Source organism: Lineus longissimus, chromosome 4 (genome assembly GCF_910592395.1).
Source record: "Lineus longissimus chromosome 4, tnLinLong1.2, whole genome shotgun sequence".
Lineage (NCBI taxonomy): Eukaryota > Metazoa > Nemertea > Pilidiophora > Heteronemertea > Lineidae > Lineus > Lineus longissimus.
Genome location: NC_088311.1, coordinates 18,117,768 through 18,138,856, shown reverse-complemented (window position 1 = coordinate 18,138,856; position 21,089 = coordinate 18,117,768). Strand labels below are relative to the sequence as shown.

At 40.0% G+C, this 21,089-nt stretch overlaps 1 protein-coding gene across 1 annotated transcript; it reads right to left on the bottom strand.

The window, feature by feature from the left end:
• Window positions 1–10,421: 10,421 nt before the first annotated feature.
• On the bottom strand, window positions 10,422–18,367 carry LOC135486803 (complement receptor type 2-like). The gene is made up of 7 exons (XM_064769903.1): window positions 18,142–18,367; window positions 17,813–17,959; window positions 17,518–17,709; window positions 16,732–16,920; window positions 16,092–16,175; window positions 14,424–14,517; window positions 10,422–11,557 (listed from the first exon to the last, which is right to left on the bottom strand). The coding sequence occupies exons 1-7, from the start codon at window positions 18,365–18,367 to the stop codon at window positions 11,407–11,409; spliced, it is 1,083 nt and encodes a 360-aa protein (XP_064625973.1). The 3' UTR covers window positions 10,422–11,406.
• Window positions 18,368–21,089: the final 2,722 nt, after the last annotated feature.

The following is a 21,089-nucleotide window of genomic DNA, read 5'->3' as shown; positions in this document are numbered from 1 at the left end:
ACACGTGGCATTGGATGCTCCTTTTAGAGCATAACCTTTTTTGCACGAGTACTTCGCCGTACCATCGATGGTCAATTTCGATACAGAAACCTCACCGTTTTCGAGAGGAAGCTGTTTCATGCAAACTATATCTGAAAACAGAGTTCAACATGACACGATTTCAGAATGTAAAAAGAAGTCCGGCTAAGGGTCTGCTTTGTTTCAAATACCATCAACTACTCAAACTGTATACGCCTATTACTCCATGGTCACTAGTTCCGATTTCGGGTCTTGTAGGGTCGTCCAAAAAAGTGCGTATTTATAATTTGCCGTAATTTTTCTACAAATGTTGTCAGTCTGCTAAGATTTTTCTGCCGGGGTTAGGGTGCCTCACTGATGTTAAACATTATGACGGTGAATCGTTTTTAAGTCCACCTTTTTTCCTCACATGTTTAAAAGACATGTTTCTTCGTAACGTGTTTGATTTTTAGAATGTCCATTTCCTCTAACTTTTCTCGCATGTTCCGGCGATGCAATAATGAACCAGATATATTTCTCTATCCAATTGCACACTTCATATTTACATGTATGTTATCACTCAGTGGTGCTTGCACATGCCCATGATACTTTGCTGATACCATAAACCTCATTGTTTTTGTCTTATTTTCATGCCAATTCAAACTGTGATGTGCATCGACACTGAATATGAGAACGTCAAAAAGTGTGGGAAAATGAAGATTCTGAAAATCGAACATTTAAATAATTATTAAAAAATGAGGTAATTGGAGTTGACGAGAATATTTTTCACTGTTAATATGATCGTCTATAAACACTATCCAACCACTGGCAGAAATACAATATTTATTGGTAGACATTATGGCAATTAACATTGCACATTTTTTTGGACCACCCTGTTTATCTTCGGTGGCATGGGTGTGAGATGCAGCCCAGACGCAAGACACCCTGACACCAAACTATTTTTGAGTTCGATCAGTTAAATTTGCCAGGTCGTTAGCATCAAATAGGGCCTATTGACGATGCATGAAACATAATTAGGTGATTGACTGACTAAAATCCGTTTCTTGAGAAACCGAGAGGACACCATGGCCAGAAAATAGGTTTCTATATAGTCGTACAAGGAATGGCGTGTCGATGGAAATCCTGTGAAAAACGCAAATCACCCAAGAAAAAAGGAGTTTGATTTGAGACTGAGAGGCCCCTTTCTGTTGAAATCGTGCGACATACGCATCTCCCGCTGGAAACAAGGGATTAAAGCTGAAAATGCGTGGTAAAAGGACTTCAGACAGAACAGTTGAGCAGTGCGAGACAATACCACCATTGAATCTTCCTAGGTTGGAGGGTCCAGGCCTATCAATTAGACGAGTGCATGTTTTTAACTCACAAGTACATATTTGGGGAGGTATTGAAAAAATATTTGCTGTGGCAAGTCTACAGATATAAAGACATTATTTGATGAAAAAATTAATTTCGAATTTTGCTAATTTGGTAATAGGGGGCGTATTTTGAGATTTTTCTGCCAGTTGGCTGAAAAGAGTGGAAATATCAATGTATGTCTAATTTGTCGATTATCAAAAAATTTCCATGGTCAACTACCAGTTTACTTTTCACCATTTACTTGCCCGACTGTCCGGAATATCATATCAAAATTTCAGATTCACAACCCCACGCAGTATTTGATGCGTCGCGGTCAAACATTGACAATTGAACTGCTAAAAGGCTTAAAAAATCAATGGTGGTCTTGCCTCGTGCTCGGCTGTGCGAAGGGTGCCGACATGTTACCAGTGTATGGGAAGGCCTAGAGAACACTTTTAGAAATAAAGGTTTTTGCGCTTTTGAAAACCTTTTAATGGTTTAATGGCCAACACCAATATGCACCCTGTAGCGGTTTTCCAGTAAAATGAAAACCTGCAGTAAATGATTTTTGAGATTTTTAAGAACTTCTATTAAAGGGTTTTTCATTTCGATTCGCTATGATTCGCTATGACTCAATCATGTCATCCAATATTGGCAAAATATGAAGTATCCACCTGAAGTTGTTACCACTATGAGTATTATTTCAATAAGGGGTTGTGGTAAGATGATTCAATCTGCAAAATATCAGCAGACTGTAGGTTCGATGTTATAATTTAAAGGAGCTATAAAATCAGATTGCTTAGATTTTAATTCGGTAATGGAGTAAAGTTGTTTAAATTAATGCAAATTGTGTCTTCTCGAAAGAGCAGGTTTTATGCTATGATCATTGTGGTGAGGTTTTATGCTATGATCACAGGCAGAGTGGTGAGCGACCTACCAGAACAGTCTACGTGTAGGTTGGTATTTTTGGACGTGTCTGCATTTGTCGCCACACACGCTTGACCATAAGGACATGGTAATAATCTTTGTTTGCAATTGTATTCTTTCATGAAGTCCAGCTGAAATGATAAATCGTTCAAAAGAAATCGTTCAAGAGAAAGAAATCAAACTGTCCAAATGCAATTACTAGTAGGCATAGAACTAATGGTTGCAGAGCCTGCTACATGTACAACACAAAATAAAGATTGTTTCAAAACATCGTCTAGCATCAGTAAGTTCATCCTCGAAAATCCAGAGTCAGTCGTATCCTCCTCCCCTCGCGCACACGTTACTGCTTATAAGCTGGATCCTTAGTGCTGATTGTTGGTCTGAGGTTCAGGATGCCGGGTCAGATTGCTGCAATATTAAAGTTTGGTGCAAAAATATGCTGTATGCCCTGTGGTTCCATACACCGTCACCAGGCAACAACATGACTCAGATGCAGCACCGTGACACCATTTGCATAAAACTGTTCCAAATGATATGGTAGTGTACCAGGCCTAACCGCAGGCTATACCATGTATATTACTTACGCTGTCCTTTACCCACAATGGTCTCATTTTATGGAGACAAATACATTGTAGTACGGCTACTTCCTAACTTACGATCACTTACAACTTCTTCCTTTGTCTTTATCCCATGTTTCGCTAAGTCTCCGTATTTGCAGCCTTCTCGACACTCTTCGTTTAAATCTATGCCGCCTGGCTGTTCAAGCCAGCTTAGTCCCCGCCGATACCTGCCGGGGTGTTCAACGAGGAACGACTTTGCCTCTTTGTCTTCAAGATGGACGCGGTCGTCTCGGTGAACATGTGAAGCTATGGATAACATCAAGAACTAATAAATAAATCATTCAATTTCAGCATTCGGGTACATGTACACGTTTGTCACGAGACAATTCTGCCCAGAGATCAGAGAAACGTCATTGTCTATACAGTCATGTAATTTCTAGAAACCGCTAGACTGACACTCTCCAAATTCGAGTCAACTTCACTCAACTTAACGGCTAATCGACATCACATTAAACATATCCAACTCGGTAAATTATTGATTTGATTTTTGTAAATGATGATTTCACGGCGCATATAATGCACCTTATGTAAATGTAGTAATATTAAATGTGCCAATAATTATAGTAATACTCTTAATAATATACATGTACGTACATGTACTAACTCTATCGTCTTATCCATTTTCATCGGGCTGCGAATACTGTATCAAAACATTTTTGTATTTGCTATTTACAAATGTTTTCATTTCTTGCTATCATATACCTGGAAAAAATGCTCATCTTCCCGCCCAGAAATAAAGGGACTCGGTACTTTTTTGGTGTGAAGGAACATTATGTGCCGTTGTCGTTGTCGCTATTTTATCGAAGGGTGTCAGACTTTAGCAGGCGATCATAGGACACTCCCGGCTCACAATTTCACTGCCAGAGGTTTCTAGGGACAGTCGTTAGTACCAGAACAATACTATTTAAAAAATGCCCCCCCCCCCCCCTCTTCCCATACAACGTTACAGCTTGGTTCACGAAATCGATTAGCACATTTTTGACGACACGACAGACCTTTTGTAGCTTAGTATAGAGTTTTCGCAAATCCCCCAAAACACCAACGCGAACGCCTACCCTTTTGTTCGGCATCCTGATCAGGAGCTCGAACAAAGAGATCGCGTTGGCGTTTCGGGCTCTAGCTCTGCGAAAACTCCCTACAGCGCGGAGGACATGTGGTAATGTGATTAAAGGCAAAGAATCGCGTAATCTGCAAGAACTGCTGCTCGCCTGAAACAAAATCGAGTAAGCACAGAATCGAACGACAAATACGTGTTTCCAGTTTGCCTACCTGCTAAGATATCAGAAAAAAGAACACTCCAGAAAATAATCAAATGGAGAAACTGTCTCATTTTGTTCCTCGCACAACTCGTGTGTCTTAGTTTCGACAAGAGTTTAAGAATTGACTCGCACGGCGCAAAAACCAAATGAAATAATTAATATATAAATATACACGTATACTTGGTTTGAGACATGCCGTTCAAATTGTCGCCTCTTTCACGGCCAAAGGCAGTGACCTTTGATAACAGTAATTAAATAACATCACGCGAAGCGTCGGTTGTTCTAAAAATGACAGATAATACCCATTTTGATTACGATTATTTTCATCTGATGATAAATATGAAAGGGCCGTCCTACTTGTTTTATGTTTTATCATATTACCCTAAATGCACGGTTCTGCCCGGGCATCAGTTATAGGAGTTTGAAAGGGTATAAACGCAGGTACCTGCGTAATCCAAATTTAGGGCAATTTTCACCCTCCTGGCCCCGACTAAGGCCCAATTTCGGCAATTTCACAACACCCCCCCCCTCCCCAATTAAGCCTTCCAAAATCATATTACTCTAAGCTACCACCCATTATCAGCATGAAAGAAGCAACAAAAAAGTTAAGAAATTAAAAACAACCCTAATTCAACCACATTTCTAGACACGGGCTTAACAAATACCACTCTTCTACCTTTAAAAATGCATTACTCCATCAGTGTAAGGTTATAAACACATTGTAAATCAGGGGTCTTGACTTCATTTTTAACCTGGCACGCCTTGTAAAGAACCGACCTCGGGGCGGCCTGTAACCTCTTTCAGCATATTATGATTGCTGTGACAAGTGCTGCTGGAATAATTAACCACAGATAATTAACCACAGATATATGGATTTAAATCCTTCATAAGTTTCATGTTCTGTAGGGGGAATTTCTTTGGGTGTTTCTTTGATTATCTTCCTATCAAGCACATCCTTCTTTTTCTTCTTAAGTTCAGCAGATCTCTTTCCCAACTCTCTCGACCAGGCAATCTGTTTTGCTGATCTTTGCCGTTTGGGCGGAGTTATTTTGGGTGGAGTTATTTGTTCTGTGACTTTTTCGTCTTTCTCCGGGGTTGTTGTGGTCACTTCCTCGGTCATTTATTCTACTTAAATTTGGGTTAAAGTTGCAGTTGCTAAGCGTTAGTAGACCGATTGACGCCATTGCCATTAGTCCACCCATTTTCAAATTTAGAACACAAGTCCACCTTTTCAATTCATTCATAACGATGTAATTATTCCTAAGATCCTCGTAGAGATTATCTCTGTCACAATTTGGTAAAAACCAACCAGCTAAAGCAGAATAAGCCTTGATAGCAGTTTTCCAGCAGATCTAAGATGAAGTGTGTCTTCCCAAATTTGTGCAGCCAGAAATTATTGCATTTATGTTCATAAATGAATAGATTTTTATCAGGTCTGTCTTTGGGTTTCACTATTGAATTCTCTATTTATTTTCTTAGATTTATTTCAATATGTTCTGTGGCATGATCTTATTTTAATCTGCTGTTGTATTACCAAGTGTAACAACGAGACCAAGTTTTAGAAACTCGTTTATATTGGCCTGGCTGGGGTCGCCAATTGTCATTCTAAAAAACCTCCTAAGCACCATGCCGTGCCTGACCGTAATTCCTGATAAAACAAAACTTCTTTACAGTGTAGTGTGTTCACAATATCTTTATTGTCTATGGTCTCCATTTAGATAGTAAAAAAACACAGCAATGAAATCAATTTTTCCAGCCAGAAAGATACTTTGCCTTTAACCCAAGGCCTACCACGCCAGCAATGATAAGGAGTTAAAAATTCATATTTTTCCATTTCATTACTGGGGCCAAAGAATCGTTTAATTCTGGTTTCTTTCTGAGCTGCATTTTATTCTCTGGATGAAGTTCATTATATAGCACAAACGCCGCATCAACACTTTGAAAATCAATAGCACTTTCATTCTCTCTCTTCAACTGAAGGTTAACGAAATCAATTGTCTGATTGCGGTGTTCATCCCTGTCCTTAGATTCTCTCTGTAATTTTTCAACGGCTAAATTATGTCTTCTCATTTCTTTCTGGTAGCCATTTTATCTATGGTCTTGAAAAGATACCCAGCCCCTGAAAAAGCAAACGCATCAACGGCCGCACCAATCAACAATCCAGCAATTTATAAACTGCGAAAACATAGCCGAATCTTCCGCATATGATTTTCTGTGTCTTCTATTTCGTCGTCAGATTTAAAATCACACTTACTGATAAATTCGCTAGCCAGCGAGAAGTGGTTAAAAAATAATGTGAAGTTTACTTTGGAGCTCTTCTGAAGATTTTTAATTGTTGCCATCTGATAGATAAATATTCTGAGGCAGCAGTAAACATCTTAAAATAATTTATTGGCAAAACCTGATCAAGTTGCTCATTGAATGTATCTGTACTTTGGGACTTCATCCAAGCATAGCAAAATTCCTCTGAACATTTTATCGACAATGAAAATACACCAACCCTTGAAATTGAACACTTTATCTTCTCAATGATATGCCACTCCAGAAAGTATGGCAGATTTTACATTTGAAACTGAAATTTGAAAAAAGTATTTGAGACTTTCCAGATGTGTAATTTATGCATTGATTATGAAATTTAGCAGTGCAATTGTGCGTATTCACGTAGAAATACTCTACAGACCAATTTTTATCGCGTTGGCGCGTCTAGATATACATGTAGTCACTGCTCTGCTACGGCTTTGTTTGTTTCTAGTTGTCAGTGGGACATCATTTGTCTTTATCAGCTGAAACATGCCATGGACATAAAGGTACTGATCATGTAGGCTATAAAACAACATCAAGATATGGGTTTCTAAAGGTTTCTAAAGGAATACTTTATTTAACTTATTTGCTACGAAGTTTAAAAAAAATATCATTCAGAAAAAAATATCAGATAAAATATCCGTCTCATTTTTTTCCTCACGCAACTGGTAAGAAATTAACAATGTGCCCACTTTCGGTAGGTCTGTGACAATTAAAGTCCATAAAACACTCAGAAGGAGTGCGCAATAGCATGAACTAATTTCGCAATTGTCATGTGATGATGTCTATCAACCCCCCCCCCCTCCCCTTCTTTGCCGATGTGGTTGGCCTTTGAAACCTATCGTTTGATAACAAAGGATTGTTCAATAAAAACTCGTGATGTGTCAATCATTTCAGAAATAGCTTGTGCCAAATGGGTGACATCTTTGGCAGCGGATATCTTTCGAATTCTATTAGTTTCTAGCTAAGATTTCAACTCTTGGTGTAGAACACGAAAATGAGTGTCTGGTATTTTTGTCCCAAGACTGGGCTTCTGTCCAACTCCAGGGACAGGCGATAGGAAAGATATATTACGTGTGATTGAACAAGTATTGCTTAATTGATTTTATTCCTTAAAGGTGAAGACAAAGACTCTCAAAAACGGAATCTGGTGTGATTTTTAGAACGATATTGTCCGCGGACACTGCCATGAAAAGTGAAACGGGTTTTTAATTGCCATTTGACCTACTTTCTGGGCTCCCGACGGCCATCTTTGAAAACCTTATTTTGTCAATATCTCATGAACGCCGATAGCTAGAACATTGACATTTTTACTGTCAATACTTGTGATGAGACTTCATGACATATTATACGGGTTTTAGATTTGATCTAATTTTGAAGGTCACAGAGGTCACGCTATAAAATTTTGGCGAAGGTAGCACGTTTCGTCATTAATTGTCCTAGACTCTTTAAATTTGATATGTAGACACCTAGGAACCAATAACCACATAGCGATGGGCGGGAGGGGAGGGGGCTAAATTTTTCTAAGGGTCAAGCTCGGTACATTTGAAAATACATATGTCACGTATGTGAAAAAGAGTTTTGAAATATGCGGACAACGGCTGGTTTAAACCCATAGAAAATGCATGATTAAAAATGTTTGTCCCTCTTTAATTACCGCCTTGGGGACCAAGATAGTATAACCTTTGATATAAAAGTCCTATTTCTGCTCGGATCCCAAGGGGTTCGTTCTACTTTACAGTTCCTACCATTCATGAATTGTGATTACGGAGTCGTCGGTTTCATTTGACGCAAAGGGCCCTGTTATGGAGACAGTTAATCGTTAAATCGGGACATTATCCTCATCTTTAGAATAAATAACGAAGCACTATGCGAATCATTTGAGCAAATGCTGTATTCGTCCCTCTTGGAGCACTTAATTAGCAAGAAGGACGGTGGAATTGCTCATAAGCTCAATGTAGTATAGCATATACACTTATAGCACCAATCTAGTATAGCCCATAGCGTGGATTTGAGTAAAGTGCCTATCCAAATCGACAACACTATTTTGAGAGCAGATAGTGGTTTGTGCGAAATGTTCTTCCATATGCCATAAAGAGATGGCGTCAGAACTGCGTAATAATCACTAATAGGGATAAGCTTGAAATTATCAATTTTACCTACTTGCCGACTATTTAGCTTAATCGGAAGTGTATTATAGCAGTTAGCATCGCTACTCTCGTTTGTATACCGTGAAACATCAATCATACATTTGCAAACGTACCATGTCGCGGTTCGAATAATCAACTTTGAGTAGGCGTGTGCTGGGTAAGCTCTTGTGTAACCTCTATTTCATAAACGTTAAGAAACTATTTATACGTGTGGGCTCTCAGGGCATTTTTAGTAGGAGCTAAATATCTTTCGGTGCTTTCAGCGCTGGCTGTTCGCCGTGTAGCAGTTTTGGTATTGTGGTTGTCACACTACCGGTCTACTTGGCACTTCGTTCGAATGGTTTCGTTACATACTTTTCAGCAACGTTAGAATGTCCTTGTAACACCCACTTTCTGCCTGGTCTTTCGCTTCAAAACGCCAAGGAGGAAAACACCTTCGAGATTTTCTGATGTCAACTTCCGATTGCGGAACTTGAATTAAAAGAAACTACCACAGGTTGTACACGGCAACCGAATGAAGGACAGTCGAGTATAGAATGGCTGACCCTGAGTGCTACTGATGCGCGGTTTGCAAATGCATTTATTATTGGAATATCCGAAGCCCATAATGACATTGCAAAATATTGACACACGTTGTCCCAAGTCCAGCAAGCAACTAAATTCAGGACATGCACTAGTTATCAGTGGGTTCTGGGTATGGGACCAAACATCCCACGAAAGCGAGCCAATTTCAGCAAAAGACAGGCGTTTTCGGTCGCTGTTGGCTGATTTGAGGCTAGAAACAAACGATAAGAATGTGTTTCTAAAGGATAACCTAATTTTACATACCTGCTACGATGTTTGAAAAAATAGCATTCCAAACAATGATCAGATAGAAAACCTGTCTCATTTTGTTTCTCGTACAAGAAATAAATTGACAATGTTCCTTCTTTAAACAGCAGGTCTGTGACAATGAATATCCAAAAAATTCTCGGATATGGAGTGCGTAATAGCATGAACCAATTTCGCAATTGTCTTGTGGCGATGTCTATGGAATTTGCACCCCTTCTTGGCCGATGCGGGTGGCCTTTGAAACAAATTCTTGATAACAAAGATTGTTCAATAAAAACTCGTGATATGTCTATCATTTCAGAAATAGCTTGTGCCCATTTGGTGATATTTCTGGCAGACAATATCTATCGAAGGGAATCTTTCCTACTTTCCTTTTCTATTTAATAATTTCTAGCTAAGGTTTCAACTCGAAAAGAAAGTTGGTGTTGTCGTCCCAATGTTCGTCTCTTCTGTCCAATCACTTCCACGGACAGGCGAATAGGAAAGATATATTTCGTGTGATTGACCAAGTATTGTTTAATTGATTTTATTCCTTAATGGTGAAGACAACGACTCTCAAAAACGGCATTTGGTGTGATTTTTGGAACGACATTTCCCGCGTACACTGCAATGAAAAGTGAAATGGTTTTTTTCTGGGTCGCCACCGAACTTAAACCTACGGCATTCGAGGATCTCTTTTTAAAAATAGACCATCGGGCTATCGTGATAAACACTCGGGAGTTATTACATTTGTGATTATTCGGTTGCAGCAAATCTGGATATTGCACTTAAGCATTTTACTGCAGGCAGTTTTTGATACCCTGAAATGTGTGATGGATTCTGGCGTGGGCCTTAGCTGATTTGAGGTACTGGCTACGGAAAAAGTGTAATATTTGGTATAAGGAAAGGAGGAGGAGGTGGAAACGAAGAAAAGACACCTGAGATGGTGAAAAAGAAGAAAAGAAAAATATTTAACTTAGATTTTAATATTTTCACTTGGTAACAAAGCCTGTCCACATTCTCATTTCATAACTTGAAAAGCCCAAAACAATAATACAGTCAAGTTATTTGCCAAAAGATATAGAGAAAATATCATGATAGAAATATCTGATAAAGCTAATTAATGTATTTATAGTAATTGGGTGACTATATAAAAAGGTCAAGGTGCAAGAACAATCAAAAAAATATTGATTAATTGTTATTTTCAAATTTGAACAATTAACATGACAATCAATGTTGTTGTTGTTGTTGTTGTTGTCGTCGTCGTCGTCGTCGTCGTCGTCGTTGTCGTGAAAAAAGCACCTGGTAAGTGGTAGATTTGGATGTTGTGTTCTGCTTGAAATGTACAAATCTAAAAAAAAACATCTTGAGTCCCCTTCCGAAAAACATCAAGTTAAAATGATTGGTCGTTAAATTTATGCTATTGAGACAATTACCAAAACATAATCATTATTTTGACGCCTCTGCTTTATTCTTTTAGTAGCTATTGTTTTTTTTGTGTTTTCAAGAAGATGCGTGAAAGCCATCAAATCTGTTATTAATAAGTTCATCCCCTACATGGACTTCCTAACATGCCTAATTCAAGACGTTTTCTGAAATGTGGTCAATTTTGTTTCACACGATACCTTCAGTGTCAGTCAGTGGTGAACATCAGCAACGTCGCGTACCTCGTCTGTATTTTTCGTCCCCATGTATACGTTACCAGAAAATATCAATGCTAGAATGCACTAAATTGAAGATATTTTTCGCCAGTTATTCTGTTTTTTATTATCTATCTGTGAAATCTCATTCTCATGTCTTCAGAAGAACGGGTTTAACTCCTCTGAGAAATAAATTATGTCTCTAAAAATGTACAAAGGATTTTTGCCACCGGGACCAAGTCCTGTAACGTCGAAAACTGGCGTGACGTAATCGATCATCACCAACTGAAACACAGCTATAAATCTCCTGAATAATTTGATGCCGTGTACTTTCCTCAAACAAAATCTAGGCGGAAAGTCTCATGTCAGAACTGCCCCTTGTTTCGTTTTGTCCTTCGTTCCATTCCTCTATATTGTAAAGTGGATTCTGGAAGACCTTTTCTTTGGATTTGGCAGGGGGCTCTTCTTCGAGTGTTTCATGTGGTGGGCTTTCTCGACTGGAAAATATCAGACAAGACAAACAAAATTAACATGTATGGATTGTTTGACAAAAAAGAACTATCTTATCGTTTAACACCACGATTTAGGCCCTGTCCGCCGGCACTGTGTGGTTTCATTCCAGGACCGATACATTTGAATATCTGGCTTAGACCAATGTCTGAGGAAATCGAGCCTCTTGTTGCAAAATACCTCGTTAATCGCTAATGTGGAGGTAGCATAATGTGCTATTCACGCTGGATAAGAAAGTTCAGCAAACCGGCTCCGATAGGCAAAGATGGCCAACGATGAAGCTGGACTACAAATTTTCTGATCAAATGAATACTGAAAACTGTCGAATTTTGCGAATAACCTCGATTCGCGAAAATAAAAATTGCCACATTTGTTTTATTATTTGAAAAACTGCAAGATATGTGGTGCACTTCACAGGTGCAAACATTTTAGGTACAATATGTGACAGAATGGAAGAATTGAGGTTTGACCTCACGTTTTATGAAAGACGTCTTAAATAACCTGGGATTCTCATCGAAACAAGTCATTAGGGCTGAAGGCCGAACTTAAAGCAGGCAAACTTCTTAATAGATTTTTACACTCTTATCACATTTTGCACTTTTTCATTGGTGGCTTCTTGCCACTGTCCTGATATGATCAGATCTCCCTGATCGGCACTCTTTCATTTTCTAACAGCGTAACTCACCCATATAATACCGGAGGTGATGAATAGTAGTAATAGTACACACCAACTAAATTGTTCTTTCACCCTTGTACTATCCTGATCCAATACCTATTATTATTATCATTATTATTATTTAATCTAAAGTGAGGTATGATACCCTTTCCTTGTCTGAGCTGAGGGTCGAAACATAACAGGAATTGATTATTTGGCAAACCCGGCTTCCCATACAGCGACTTTTTTTACCAAGATGGAGAGCCGAACTAATTCATACATTAGCCTGCCAGGAGCTCATTATCATATCCGTATAATCATCATTCATGGCAACGCAGAAAACAACACTACTGGATGTATAGCGAAGGACCTTACAATGTATTTACTGCACTTATTAGTTAAGGAAGTGACTACTTGGCAAGCCCGGCTCACCAAACAGCGCCTTTTTTCTGCCCTAGATGGAGAGCCGAACTCATGCATATTCAACCATCCAGGAGCTCATTATCATTCGTGGCAACACGGTCAGCAACACTGGAGTTACAGTGAAACGCCTTTAGAAATGCACACTAATGCATTTAACATGCTTGTCAGTTAAATCACGTTTATGACTTTTTTTGTAAATCCATACAGTCATGTACATGTACATGCTTCTTCATGGACTATTGACCAAAACCCGAGTTTAGTAACAGAAATTGAATCGAGAGCGGGAAGTCGGCCATTGTTAAATATGCGCATATCAATTCGAATATGACGTCACTGCTCTCTGATTGGCCAACATGTTGTAACCTCTCCGGCTCGCCAAAGAGGGTAGTATTTTTGCCCTGTTTGGCAAGCCCGGCTTGCCGAACAGGGTGGCTTTTTAGTGCTGTTTGGCAAGCGGCTCTCCAAACAGGACAAAAAAAGATGCCTGTTCGGCGAGCGGCTTGCCAAATAGACCCGGCCATTAGTTAATCACATTTTAATTCTTCATGAACTCTTGTAGGCAATTTTACATAAGGACTTATTTTAAATATTCAAAAGTGAATCTAGAGCGAGAACGAGAAGACTGCGATTGTAAATTATGCGCATATTAATTCCAATATGATATCTGTTCACTGCGCTGATTGGCCATGTTGTGAAGTCTCCAGCTCACCAAACAGGGAAGAATTTTGTAATGTTTGGCAAGCCGGGCTGGCCAAACTGGGTTGATCTTCAGTGCTGTTCGGCAAGCGGCTCTCCAAACAGAACAAAAATGATGCTAGTTCGGCAAGACTGCTTGCCTGATATCCCCAGCCAACATAATATGCAATAAAAAAAATGTCAAGGAAACGTCATTTATTGTTTGCATTTGACTTTCTATAAAAGTCGACCCGGCATTTCCCGCCTCCAGGTTTGTTGTAGGGTGTGATCGCACGAGCACTTACATCTTCGCCATCCTGGAAGCGAGATTGAAACCGGTATGAGTTGAACGGAAGGTATTTGGCATGGATTTTGGTGTCAGAAGGAGAGTATCGAACCTATCCAGCTTATTCAAAATTTGGGCTGCGAGATTTGAGAGAAGAACGCACAAGTACGATCGATCATATTACGCTAGTCATCCGGTAACGCCACCGGCTGCCGGTTATGTCTCGTATGGTTTTCAAAGTTTTGCTATCTATTGCTAATAGAGGTGTTCATTGATCGGCATGGTTTCCAACAGCTTCCCCTCGCCGAATCTGTTCGTCGTTCAAGGTCACCCGCTTTTGTTTGCTTCAAGTTGCAACCAAAGCGCACGAAGACTTCATTTGGGACAGAACCTTTCTGGCGAGTGGGCCATTTCTTTGGTTTGGAACCAGCTGCCGACCCATAGAAGGATGACAGACAGTATCACTTCGTTTAAGCACTCGCTAAAGACATGGCTGATTGAGAGACGATTTGAGGGATTGCCCCTTTGAACACATTTACACATCGAAAAAGGCGCCCTTTAAAATCTTCATGTTATGGTGATATCTTAGGTTATTTTAGACTGGATGACAGATTCATCGATTCAGAAGTACATGCACTAGTTTTGCCTCAAGCGAAGTTCAGATAGAATGGAAAACCTCAGACTCCAGTCAAGCTGAACTTGGCACCGACATGTAAAAACCACAATAATCCGGTTGGCTCTATCCGAATCTATCGTGTACTGCATGCATTTTATGACTCCAGTTGGTATAATTTGGAAAATGGGAATAACGTACCTTTTGTTTTTGATTGCCAAAATAATACCAATGATTACCAAGACGAGAACAACTGTCGCGCAGCCAATACCAATTCCGATGTTCATTGCTGATACTGAAAATAGAGATAACAAAGAAGAGATCAAGAGAGAGGTTTTAAATTATCAATGGGTAAAACAACTTATGTAAACAACTTTAATAAAGAAGTTTAGAAATTGTCAATGTATATACATGCACGCAGCAAGGGCAAATGTGGTCTTGACCGAGTTTGCTGAAATGTTCTCTATTTGCACGCTCGGGAATTGTGAAAGGAACACACAATGAAAAACCTAGCTTTTCCTCATTTTGCATTACTTTATATTCGACCGATGTGGAAACCTTCAAATCGCACAATGTAAAAGGAACTCGAAATTCGCATTTTACTTCATTTGGGTCAGCACTTGAGAAAGGCAAGCACAAGTTACTGATGATGTAACAAGTGACAGGGTTATATAGAGGGATTCATCTGGGATTATCATTCTTGCCAGTAATCTATATCATAATACTATAAGGCGGCTCGATAAAGTGCCATTTTTGGGTAGTGTTTCGTCTCGAAATTTTGTACGTTTGCAGGTGATATGTTATCCTGATGCAACGTTATGTTTATTACGGAAATTTACTTCAGCGGAGCAGTAATGAGGGATTTTTAATCAGACACTGTCAATTCTCCTTACCACTCACAGAAGCCAAATCATAGCTGTTCAGTTATGCAGGGGCTTAATCAATTACCTGCACTCCCTGTGGGGTGGCTAACATTACCTGTTGAACGGCTAGCTTGAACAGCCTGTACCTGTTGACCTGCTGAACCAAGGTTAATGTTATTTTCAATCCAAGATTGCAGGTCACCTGATGTTCGAGATTTCGCGGGAAAGAAATTGTAAACAAACGTATGTGTGCAGTTCAAATGTAAACAAAAATGTATTTTTGGTACTTTCAGTTGCTGGACTTGGGTTTTCCCGCAGTAAGGAGCTGGGGTCAAATTGGTGGTCTATTGTTTATGGGTGTTGTGTTAGCCAGAGCTAGCCCTTGATTATGAAGGGATTTTCAAATGAAGGTTACCATGGTCTGTTTATGTGCTCACCACAGCTTTCAATAATTGATCTGAAGAGGCGCGCTGAACCTGAAATGGCCTTATCAAGGAGCTGCTCACGGTGCTGAACGTCTAGCTTGCCTGTCGAGTAAGTGCCTTGCCCGAGACCTGGCTACATGTGGGAGGAGCACGCATTTTAAAGTTATAGTAGTGATAGTGCAATTGGCTCGAGCCATTTGGAGGCCGACATGTGAAGGCCTATCTGGGTACTCCTTCTTCTCCGTATAAAAAGGCGCATATTGCTGACTAAGGAACGAGGCATTGCCTCATCATCTCTATCGGACCAACTGATATACTTTTATATGCACGCATACAGCACGCCACAGCTAGGTCCGAGTCTGTGGACAAATGGTTGGTTTAATTTGTCTCTTCGATATGGCTCCTTTGATATTGCATAAGATTATCATTGCAATTCAATCTATTCAAGGTATAGCCCATTTGAACCTACCTGCGCCACGGGTACAATGCTAGTTGTATATAATACGCAATAGTTTCCATTTAATTGCTCAGTGAAGTCTATAATCACTCATTCTTAATTTTTTTTGACGATCCAAACTTACCTGATTCATCACGCGTATTTGTTCGTCCTCCCACGTCTCCGTGAACGTAATTCAATGTCGACGAAGGTGACTCCAATCCAATTTCTGTGAATCAAATCAAATTGGGTTGACCTTGGATTTTTTTGTCAATCAAATCGCATTTTGTAAGGATTAGATCAAAGAAGGCATAATCATGTACGCATAGGGCAAAACCAATGGAAGTTGTCGCTCTTTTACATATATTCGACTAAGGTTTTACTGAACACTGCCATATTCTGTGAATGGCCGCGAGCTGTCCCGATAGTGATTATTAAAGCACAAGACTTGTAATGGAAAATGTGATTACACTGGTATCACCGTGCTTCAGAAAGTCTTGCAGATTGAGGTCAACTTAGTTCGTTCAAAATTAAAATTTGAAATTAAATTTGATATATTCCTAATAAGTAAATGATGCACTGAATATGATTTGGACAGAGCTACTGACGCGTGTAAACACGTAGAAATGCTCTACACGCCAATTAAGATCGCGCTTAAGCTTCTATTTACTGTGCTGCGCCTTGCTTATTTCTGATAACCAACAGAAGACATGTAAAATACACCAACAAACCACGTCTTAGGAGACGAAGAAAACTTATATCGGAAATTGTCAAAAGGTTCTCACCTGTGCAAATCGGTATTGGATCTGCCCACACACCCTTGATGCTAGTCTTATCCTCCTGGACGCAAGTGGACGTTGCCTTCCCAGTAAGAGAATAGTTATCCTCGCAGCTGTATGATACTGTTGAATTATATTGTAAGGAACCAGTGGATGCTTTACCATGCTGTAGAACGGGTTGGTCACAGGTAATTTCTTGAGAGTAGAATAGAAGCGAGCGTTTAATAGGTATTATAGATGGTGGGTAGGTGCTCAAAGTATATTTCTTTGGTGAGGGCAATGTGCTTGCTCCATACTCACATGTGGGTCCATAAACACATAAGCAAAGTCCCCGACCCCCAAGGCCTTTGGTACATGTATTTATCGACGTCCTGTCCGCAGCCCACGATCAGAGCCTTTAAGGGTCAAACGCTCTCTGAATCGCGGACAATGTATGAGTGAATATGTCGCTTAGTCACACAAAAAGATGCGACCATGACCGTTTCCTTATTGCCTACGAAAAACTGAGCTGAACGAATTTAATAACATCGTGCTTCGAACTCATTTAAGTCACACAAGAACTATTAAGCGTCAACTTTTTCATGTAGGTCCCCATCCGCTTGCTCATCTTGCAGCGAATGTGCGCACTAGTTTCTAGCGGCTCACATGTTGCTGTAAAAAATAAACATTTAAAAACATGAACATATATTTTGCAGTTAAGACCACTTCCATAGGGAGACGCATGTAAATGCTACCAGAACTTCAACTGCCCTCGAAAACCTGCTGATCGTGTACAATAAGCATTGGTTTTACCTTTGCAAACAGGCGTTGGCTCTGACCACTTTCCCTTCGCACTGTTTGGATCTTCATGAACACACGTAGAATTTGTCTTTCCTTCGAGAATGAAGCCTTCATAGCATCTAAAGTTCACTGTGGTGCCATGGGTACTTAGCTCACTCGCTGTTACTTGTCCATTCAGTAAGATAGGCGTTTCGCAATTTATGGCTAGAAAATGAATCAAAGTATTGGTATTGATAATGATCAGTGCCTCACGCGGGGAAAATGTAGAAGAAACATGGGGAAAGCCTACAATCTGGAGGAACTTTACCTTTACACACAGGCGACTGGTCATTCCATTTCCCATAAACATTGTCAGTTCCGTTTTGACTACACTTGGAGCTTCTTTTCCCATCAAGAACAAAGCCTTGGTTACAATGATAGGTTACAGTTGACCCATACACCGCTACTTTGGTGACTGATACATATCCGTTTGATATGACAGGAGGTTCACAGGTAATAGCTAGAGAAGAAAAGAAGAATACAACACAACATTAAGGACCATCTCAAAATTCCTTCAAACCACAAAGAAATTAAATGTTTATTATGGTTGCATGGGATGGCAATTGGCCAATCCTGTGCGGTAGCCATTGGACTTACCTTTGCAAGCAGGCGTTGGCTCTGACCACTTTCCCTTTGCGCTGTTTGGATCTTCATGAACACACGTAGAATTTGTCTTTCCTTCGAGAATGAAGCCTTCGTTACACCTAAAGATCACTGTCGTGCCATGGGTACTTTGACCACCCGCTATTACTTTTCCATTAAGTAATAATGGTGTGTCGCAACTTATGGCTCGGAAAGGAATCAAAGTACGGGATTGTATCATAATGATAATGATCAAAGCCAAAAATAGGGGAAATGTACAAAGGAAATGAGGAAAGCTTTCTCTCTGGAGGAACTTTACCTTTACACACAGGCGTCTGGTCAGTCCATTTCCCATAAACATTGTCAGTTCCATTTTGACTACACTTGGAGCTTCCTTTCCCATCCAGAACAAAGCCTTGGTTACAATGATAGGTTACAGTTGACCCATACACGGCTTCTTTGGTGACTGATACATATCCGTTTGATATGACAGGAGGTTCACAGGTAATAGCTGGAAAAAGAAAAGAAGAATACATGTACAACACAACATTAAGGACCATCTCTAAATTCCTTCAAACCACAAAGAAATTAAATGTTTATTATGGGTGCATGGGATGGCAATTGGCCAATCGTGTGCAGTAGGCATTTGACCTACCCTTGCAAACAGGCGTTGGCTCTGACCACTTTCCCTTGGCGCTGTTTGGATCTTCATGAACACACGTAGAATTCGTCTTTCCTTCGAGAATGAAGCCTTCGTTACACCTAAAGATCACTGTCGTGCCATGGGTACTTTGATTACCCGCTATTACTTGTCCATTCAGTAACAATTGTGTGGTGCAACTTATGGCTGCAAAAGGAATCAAAGTACGGGATTGTATCGATAATGATAATGATCAAGGCCAAACGTGGGGGAAATGTAGGACGGAAATGAGAAAAGCTCCAATCTGGAGGAACTTTACCTTTACACACAGGCGACTGGTTAGTCCATTTCCCATAAACATTGTCAGTTCCATTTTGAATACACTTTGAACTCCCTTCCCCATCCAGAACAAAGCCTTGGTTACAATGATAGGTTACAGTTGACCCATACACGGCTTCTTTGGTGACTGATACATATCCGTTTGATATGACAGGAGGTTCACAGGTAATAGCTGGAAAAGAAAAGAAGACTACAACACAACATTAAGGACCATCTCAAAATTCCTTCAAACCACAAAGAAATTAAATGTTTATTATGGGTGCATGGGATGGCATTTGGCCAATCGTGTGCAGTAGGCATTTGACCTACCCTTGCAAACAGGCGTTGGCTCTGACCACTTTCCCTTGGGACTGTTTGGATCTTCATGAATACACGTGGAATTTGTCTTTCCTAAGAGAATGAAGCCTTCGTCGCATCTAAAGCTCACTGTCGTGCCATGGGTACTTTGACCACCTGCTATTACTTTTCCATTAAGTAATAATGGTGTGTCGCAACTTATGGCTCGGAAAGGAATCAAAGTACGGGATTGTATCGATAATGATAATGATCAAAGCCAAAAATGGGGGAAATGTACAAAGGAAATGAGAAAAACTTTCTCTCTGGAGGAACTTTACCTTTACACACAGGCGTCTGGTCAGTCCATTTCCCATAAACATTGTCAGTTCCATTTTGACTACACTTGGAGCTTCCTTTCCCATCCAGAACAAAGCCTTGGTTACAATGATAGGTTACAGTTGACCCATACACCGCTGCTTTGATGACTGATACATGCCCGTTTGATATGACAGGAGGTTCACAGGTAATAGCTAGAAAGAAAAGAAGAATACAACACAACATTAAGGACCATCTCAAAATTCCTTCAAACCACAAAGAAATTAAATGTTTATTATGGGTGCATGGGATGGCAATTGGCCAATCGTGTGCAGTAGGCATTTGACCTACCCTTGCAAACAGGCGTTTGCTCTGACCACTTTCCCTTGGCGCTGTTTGGATCTTCATGAACACACGTAGAATTCGTCTTTCCTTCGAGAATGAAGCCTTCGTTACACCTAAAGATCACTGTCGTTCCATGGGTACTTTGATTACCCACTATTACTTGTCCATTTAGTAACAATTGTGTGGTGCAACTTATGGCTGCAAAAGGAATCAAAGTACGGGATTGTATCGATGATGATAATGATCAAGGCCAAACATGGGGGAAATGTAGGACGGAAATGAGAAAAGCTCCAATCTGGAGGAACTTTACCTTTACACACAGGCGTCTGGTTAGTCCATTTCCCATAAACATTGTCAGTTCCATTTTGAATACACTTTGAACTCCCTTCCCCATCCAGAACAAAGCCTTGGTTACAATGATAGGTTACAGTTGACCCATACACGGCTTCTTTGGTGACTGATACATATCCGTTTGATATGACAGGAGGTTCACAGGTAATAGCTAGAAAAGAAAAGAAGAATACGACACAACATTAAGGACCATCTCAAAATTCCTTCAAACCACAAAGAAATTAAATGTTTTTATGGGTGCATGGGATGGCAATTGACCAATCGTGTGCAGTAGGCATTTGACCTACCCTTGCAAACAGGCGTTGGCTCTGACCACTTTCCCTTGGCGCTGTTTGGATCTTCATGAACACACGTAGAATTCGTCTTTCCTTCGAGAATGAAGCCTTCGTTACACCTAAAGATCACTGTCGTGCCATGGGTACTTTGATTACCCACTATTACTTGTCCATTTAGTAACAATTGTGTGGTGCAACTTATGGCTGCAAAAGGAATCAAAGTACGGGATTGTATCGATAATGATAATGATCAAGGCCAAACATGGGGGAAATGTAGGACGGAAATGAGAAAAGCTCCAATCTGGAGGAACTTTACCTTTACACACAGGCGACTGGTTAGTCCATTTCCCATAAACATTGTCAGTTCCATTTTGAATACACTTTGAACTCCCTTCCCCATCCAGAACAAAGCCTTGGTTACA